The sequence below is a fragment of the Gracilinanus agilis genome, chromosome 5 (assembly GCF_016433145.1).
Source record: "Gracilinanus agilis isolate LMUSP501 chromosome 5, AgileGrace, whole genome shotgun sequence".
Lineage (NCBI taxonomy): Eukaryota > Metazoa > Chordata > Mammalia > Didelphimorphia > Didelphidae > Gracilinanus > Gracilinanus agilis.
In genome coordinates this window covers 47,918,992-47,926,928 of record NC_058134.1, presented here as the reverse complement: position 1 = coordinate 47,926,928, position 7,937 = coordinate 47,918,992, and the positions used below count along the sequence as shown (strand labels likewise).

At 35.8% G+C, this 7,937-nt stretch overlaps 1 protein-coding gene across 1 annotated transcript in view; it reads right to left on the bottom strand.

Moving 5' to 3' along the window:
* Positions 1–3,405: 3,405 nt before the first annotated feature.
* Positions 3,406–7,937, bottom strand: part of TMC2 (transmembrane channel like 2) — a 131,928-nt gene continuing 127,396 nt past the window's right edge. Inside the window, exons 18-19 of the mRNA XM_044678907.1 lie at positions 5,979–6,057; positions 3,406–3,537 (exon numbers count right to left, since the gene is read on the bottom strand). Of these exons, the coding sequence (XP_044534842.1) occupies positions 3,406–3,537; positions 5,979–6,057 (211 nt within the window). The remainder of the gene's footprint in view (positions 3,538–5,978; positions 6,058–7,937) is intronic.

The window sequence follows — 7,937 nt, the reverse complement described above, 5'->3', positions numbered from 1 at the left end:
ATATTTTATATTTGACTATAATTAATTTCATTTATATTGTGTCAGTTGGTGCTTGCCACCGAGGTAACTCCCAATTCGCTACATTGAGAAGATTCTTGGATCTTTCATTTTCTATTCCTGAGCCATATTATCTGTCCATTTTAGAGCCAGTATAAGTATATAATGATCAATCTTGAGAAGTATAATGATTTCTTTATTAAATTGCTCTATTTCTTAATCTTTTGCAATAAATGTTATTACAAAAGCTTCAATTACCTTCATGATGATCTTTTTCAAATGCTTTTCATGAGTCCTACAATATGAAATGACTAAGTTATCTCTGAAATGCTGTGTCTATTATCTAGATACATGATAGAACTAACTCCATCAATTCCTTTATTTGCTTCTTTAGGAAGAATCTATGAGTCAATCTTTGCATTTAGGTACAACTTCTATTTATCTTATTTCATTTATAGCAGTGGTTCCCAAACGTTTTTGGTCTACTGTCCCCTTTCCAGAAAAAAATATTACTTAGCGCCCCTGGAAATTAATTTTCTTAAAATTTTAATAGCAATTAATAGGAAAGATAAATGCACCTGTGGTCTTTACTGCTCCCCTGGATTGCTGCAGCACCCACCAGGGGGCAGTGGCACCCACTTTGGGAATCACTGATTTATAGCAAAACTGTTGAGACTAACACAATTCAATTTTTTTTTTTCATTATTCTGTCTGTGATTTGGTTGCCTTCTGCAGGAAGTCTTTCCTAGTACTCCTAGCTGCTAATGTCTCTGTCCAAGGTTTTCTTCTATCTGATCTCTCTAAGTATCTATTTATGTACATATCATTTTCCTTATTAAAATGTAAGCTTCTTGAGGGTAAGTCTATTTTTCTTTTGTCTTTGTAACTCCAGTGCCTAGCAAATATTAACTTCTTAATAAAGCTTGTTGATTGATAGCTTGGTTAATAGATAAGAATTTGGCATTGAAAATACCAACAATAAGCTAATCACAGTCTAAAAATTGTGATTCTTGGCACTACCATCTTTGTTCTTTGTCAATACTCCAGAAAGACTAAAGGCTAGTTTGTATTTTTCCTTCTTTCTTGGATTGCCATGGCCAGTAAGTAAAGTAAGATAAAATAAATTATTACAATGTGTTTAAATCAAATTTGATACAAATGGAATAGGTAGAATCAGTCATCAGCTTTCCAAGGTTCTGACTTCTATTTTCATTTGTGCTTTGATCAGAGGCGATATGCAGAGAGCCCTCTCTGGTTTCAAAATAAGGAAAGTCCTTGGAAAATTAGCATGAGCCCTTTATCTAAATATCCATGTACCTGAAAAAAAAATCATCTCCATTAAGCTGTTTTTCTTTTTCTTTTGGTGTCTTTGCCAGGCAGCTAGGTAGCTCAGTGGATTGAGAGCTAGGCTTAGAGACAAGAGGTCCTGTATTCAAATCTGACCTTAGATAGCTCTGTAACCCTGGACAAGTCCCTTAACCCTCATTGTCTAGCCTTTACCTCTTCTGCTTGGATCTAATACTTAGTATTGATTCTAAAATGGAATGTAAGAGCTTAAGATAAAAGAGACTTTGGGAGTAGGCATGGATAAAGGCATAGTCCCAAGTACCATAAAATTAATGGTATGAATGTTTATAATACTATCTTAGAATTATGATAATATTTAGGATTCTGTGTAAATATCTCCCAGCCTTGAGATCCTTTGTTCAGAAATTAGGATAATTTCTGGGGAAGCAGAGCTGGAGGATATCTAATTTATCCATATGAAGAAAGTAGTCATCCATAGTTAAAAAGAAAATCATCCTACCCTCTCTTGAAGGATTTAATTTTATTATATAATATTTATTATTATATTTTAGACTTATTTTTTTCAAAGCTCAACTCAGCTTAAGGGTCACCTTCTTTATGAATTTTTTTCCTAACTCTCCTCACCCTGCAAGTTGTTAGCACTCTTCCCTTCCTCAAATGACCTATTGTTTGCTTATGTATGTGTATTATATTTGCCCAGTAGAATGTGAGCTCATTGAGAGTAGCGCTCTCCTTTTTGTCTTTGTTGTCCAAAACACTGCCTTGTATGTAGTAGGTAGTTCATAAATATTGAGTTGAACTATTCTCTTTTAAAGGACAAAGATAAGGGGGATGGGAAAGCACTTGATTTTCATCTGCTTCTCTTCCTTTATCATTAAAATAAAGAAAAATCCCTATGGGAACTTTCCAAAGCCTCACTTCAGCTCCTTTATCATCCCAGACCCCACAGTCCTCCTCTGTTCCAGTGGAATGGAGGAATCCTATTTAGATATCCATGGAAACTCTAGAACTGATTTCCCATAAACTAATACATAAAGGGTTACCACTACATAATGTATTTTAAGGTAGCTCTAAAGGCGTCTATGAACATTTTCTTCTGTCAGCAGCCTGGTATGCTTTGCTGGTTAAAAGGAAAAATAAATCCGGTTGTCTGTGTTTGAAATGTAAGGGTAGTTGAAAACATAAGAGGAGAGGCGGATGTGGAACTGGAGGGAATGCTAAGGGAATAATAATAGTAGTTGGCATTTCTACAGTGTTTTTCAGTCCTCAAAGCAGCTTATAAGTATCATCTTGGAGCCTCAGGACAACCCACTGAGGAAGAACTCCTGGGATTATTATTCAGATTTTAGAGATAGGAAAACAGCCCCAGAAATGTCAAATAACTTGCCCCTTAGCCATTCAGATTCTTATGTCAGAGATAGTAACGACTCCAGGTCTAGCACTCTTTCTTTCTCCTATACAGCCAGGTCCTGATTAGTGTAAATAAGTGGCTACATTATTGGAATGTGCATGGCATGTCCACTGGGCTGGAATTACTTACCCTGTTTTTCTTTTAAAAAAAAATTCTTACTTTCTGCCTTAATAAAAACACCCAAGACAGAAGGGCAAGGACTAGGTGAATGGAATTAAGTGACATGTCCAGGGTCACACAGCTAGGAAGTATCTGAGATTAGATTTGAACCCAGGTCCTCCTGATTCCAGATTTGGCACTTTATCCATTGTAACATTTAGTTTTGCCCCATCACCAATTTTTTTTGATGATTATAACTTTGAGAAGTTTGAATACATTTGGCTACTTCGTGGAATTCATTATTTGCATTAATCAGAACCTAGCAATAAAGTACTCAAGTTTCAGGAGCTTAAGAGATTCTATATTCTAGCATGTGATAATTCAGAAAGACAAGGATAAGTGCTTTAGGAGGAGGTGAAAGGATATCTAGACACTCCAGTATTTACACTCTTTTTACATCTGAATCATCCCCCTCTTAAGACTATATGACTCCACTATCCCCACCCAATATTGCCCAGATACTTCAATGACCAGATTCCCCCATTATCCATCGGTTCAGAGTCTGTTCCATTGAAAGGAAAGCTGGGGCTTTAGTCCTGCTCACCTTCTGCAGGGGTTTGGAGCTGGTTCATGTTCTTGAGGTTATTTGTGAGTGTGTCCTGGAAGCTTTTCCTGGCAGCGCTGGCTTTGAAGCTTTTGCTCAGTTTCTCAGCTTCTCGGAGCTGCAGGAATGATAATGACAATAAAAATAATAGGCAGCACTTAGATGTTACTTCAGTGTTTATATATTGCCTTACCAATGCCTTGTTATTTTACCTAACAACAACCCTGGGAGGTAGAAGTTAACATTATCCTCATTTTACAGATGTGAGAAACTGAGTCAGGCAGGTTAAATGACTTAGAGATGACCTGAACTCAGATCTTCTTGCTTCTAGGTCCAGGTCTAGTGATTCCTTTGAAACAAATGAGGAATAGGCACAGGCAATAGGGAGAGGTAAGATAGTGAAATCCTTAAGAGTAGGAAACACGGTTACTTTTCCTTGATAACTTAATCTTAAATGCTCTAAGTGACTGATGCGATGAAGGGCTATTATTTGTACATTATTGCTAAATAAAAGGAGGCAGAAAACGACTTTATGATCTGAAAGAAGTTTTGGTTAGAAGTATGGAGAAGATCATAGTAATTTATTTTAAAAATATTCTATTTCATTTAACATCTCAATTATTTATTTCATTCTTATCTTTATTTAATAAATTAAAATATTATTTAATCTTTAATAAATATTTTATTTGATGAAATATTTATTAAAGAATTAACTGAAATTCTTTTCACCTGAAACTGAATCTCCAGCTGGACCTCAAAAAAGAAATGAGCACCCCCATTGTTCAATAGTATTCATTTACATGAAAAAAATTTATTAATGGATATTACATAATTATGCAAATACATATAATGTAATATGTTTATTACATGTATGTATATACAAACAAATTCAACCATATATGCAGACTCTTTGAAGGGGTTGAATAGATGAAATATATAAATATATTCACACAATATAAATATACATAATACAAATATACATTTATAGTATCTGCAATAGATAAAAGGGTGATTCATTTTATATCTTTTTTATATATTTGTATATATTTATATATTTTTAAACATATAAAATGTACATTTTATGTGTTTATGAACATTTTTTATTTTATATATGTATAGAAATATATGTATATAAAGTCATTTCTCTCTTTTTTTTAAACCCTTACCTTCTGTTTTGGAGTCAATACTGTGTATTGGCTCCAAGGCAGAAGAGTGGTAAGAGTAGGCAATGGGGGTCAAGTGACTTGCCCAGGGTCACACAGCTGGGAAGTGTCTGAGGCCAAATTTGAACCTAGGACCTCCCATCTCTAGGCCTGGCTCTCCATCCACTGAGCTACCCAGCTGCCCCCAAAAGTCATTTCTCTTAAGGAATTTACATATGTATGTGTATTTATTTCCCTCAGGAAAATGTGCAAGGCTCAAAGCTAGCCTCAGAACTTCTTAGCTGTGTGACTCTGGGCAAGTCACTTAACCCTCATTGTGTAGCCCTTACCACTCTTTCTTACAATACTTAGTACCAATTCTAAGTTAAAAAAAAAAAGAAAATATGCAAGGCACTATAGATACAAAGCCAAGCCAAGCCAAGCCAAGAGAATACATCCATATGTATATTTGTGTATCAGTCTATACTATCTATCTATTTGTATTTACTGGTAGACACACTTACCCTCACACATACATACACTGTCCTGTCTATCTCTAGCACTTTGCACATAGCAGGCACTTGTGGAGTGTTTGTGGAGTAAAGTGGCACAACGTATAGAAAATGCTTGGCCAACCTCGGCTTCCTATGAGAATGTCAGTTATTGACGTTAAACAAGGCAGAGAGTGGCTTAGAAAGTGGAAAGTTTCTGGGGGGACATGATGAGCTCTTTCTTGAGTTGAGATCTGGTGGATGAGTTGGGCTCTGGAGATAAAGCAATATATTATTATGACAATACACTTTCCCGGCAGTAGAATTCACAGAATTCACTTTAATTAGTTGAGTTGCTGGGGTTATGGATTTATGATGCAAGCAGAGTTTGTGATTCCATCTTCATTCCTCTCTAATCTGGCACGAGCCAATATTCTCACTTGCTAGAAATCATTATCATTACTGTAATTAACCCCCAAATGCGCCTATATGTAAATGAATACTATTGAACAATGGGGTGCTCATTTCTTTTTTTGATGTAGAGCTGGAGATTCAATTTTAGGTGAAAAGAATTTCAGTTAAGTCTTTAACTTAACTCTAGGTTGTACAATGCATAGAATATTAGACTTGGAGTCAAGAAGACCTGAGTTCAAATCTTCCTTTTGGTGTTTATTAATTGTGTGACCCTTGACAATCTCTTCCAACTTTAATTTCCTCATCTGTAAAAAGAGAAGAGTAATAGTTCCCATCTAACAGTCTTGTTATGAGACAACATGTAATGTAGTTTAGTAACCTTAAATGACTATATAGATGCTAGCTAAAATGCTTATTATTCATAATCCATCTGGGCTCATGAAGCAAATCTGTTTTGAAAATGAATGAATCCATTCCTATACCCTCCAAGAAGGAATACCCATTCTACTCACTGCTTGGATTTTTTTCCTCAGCTGTATATTGGCTCTTGAAAGACCTTTAGAAACTGAATTCAGGTAGTAGATAGCCAAGCTGTAAAAGAAAAATGTGGTTCAGTTACTTTTGTAACTGATAAGCCTCAATGTTTTCCAGTTTCCCAACGATCCAGGGGGCAAAGATCTGGGGAAAGGAGCCTCTACTCTTTTGCTCAAAAAGAGATACTTTTTATTTTCTCAAAGCCTTTAAAAAACACAGCAATACAAACCTTTATCTTCTGTCTTAGAATCAATATTAGCTACTGGTTCTGTATAAATGTAGATTTTGAACCTTGGACTTCATCCACCATAAGTCCCTTAGTATTTCCCCAAAATTCCCTTCAATCTCTCCTCTGATTCCATATTTGCATGGTCACGTTATTGTTTTATAAGTTCTGTAGCTCCTCCCTCCTTTTTTGCTCTCAGAAGCAGACTGGGTTAGTTTAGCACCTTTTCACTCTAGTTTTTTATGTTAGTTTATTATTAATAAAACTTTATAAAATAGAATATTTAGTTCTTGGATATTAATTTTAAAATCCACATTTTCGAGGCAGAAGAGCAGTAAGGGCTAAGCAATTGGGGCAAAGTGACTTGCCCAGGGTCATGTAGCCAGGCAATGCCACAGTCAAATTTTAACTCAGGACTTCCCATCTCTAGACTTGACTTTATATTGGGGAAGAATATTGATGATTCTGAGTGGTAAGGGCTGGCTGACAGTGACTTGAGAGAAAAAAAATCAGTGAGTGTTGGGGGTGGGAGGCATGGCATTGGGTGGTGTTCCCATTCCCACTCTAAAACTTCTTGAGAAATAAAATAAAAATTTTAAAAAGCAATAAACTGTGACTTAGCTACTCTCAGCAATACATAGACCTAGGACAATTCTGAGAAACTTATGACAAAGAATGCTATCTGCTTCCAGAGAAAGAACTGTTGGAGTTAGAATGTAGATGGAAGCCTACAATTTTTCATTTGTTTATTTGGGTTTATTTTGGGGGGTTTTGGTTTTATTATTAAAAAATGAAATTACTTACAAAAACGAACATGGAAAAAATAAAATAAAACAAAATTGAAAATTTCTTGAGCCATGGAGATTCATTCATTCATTGATTCAAGAAGCATTTCTTAAATAGTTTTATGACTACTAAATAGTCATTGGCTACTGGGGGGGTGGGGAGGCATGGGGGGAGAGAGAACAAGAACATGAATCATGTAACCATGGGAAAAATTTTCTAAAAAATAAAAAAAAACCAATTAAAAAATTTAATAGTTTTATGCCAGGTACTATGCTAAGTGCTAGGAATATAAAGAAAGGCAAAGACATTGTTCCTATCCACAAGGAGTTCACAATTTAATGGGAGAGCAGGGCACATGTTCTTGGAGCAATACTCTAATCCCTGCCTCTCATGCAAGCTGGACTAGCTTTTCTTCCAAAGGCATTGAAACCATCTCTGAGATTGGATTGGGTCAGGGACACTAAAGGTTAGAGTTATTGAGATCATTTCATGGTAAAACAAACAAACAAAAACAACAAAACAGCAAATGAGGAGCTCCAGGTACACTTGTCTGATGGACCAAGATAGTTGGCTCAGAGGCAGGAGAAATTCACTTAGCTGAGGCAACTCAGAGTATCCTCAATGCATATATTTATTGAAGATGCTTCTCCTGCTGTGGCTAAATATCTCCTTTGGATTACAGTCAGATGACCTACATATAATCTCATTTCATTTCAGCATTGAACATAAACCACCAGAGGACTGACTTAATTCAAGGTCAGTCCAGAATAACACGGTAGTAGCTAGCTTGAAAATAACCAGGATAAAATTAGGGAGCTGGTAGATCACTTTTGATTTACTGGGGGATTCATGCTTTCAGCAGAATAAATTGAGACTGGGATGATTTTTGACTCGGAGGTCATGGAGCTAGTAAGAGGCAAGATTT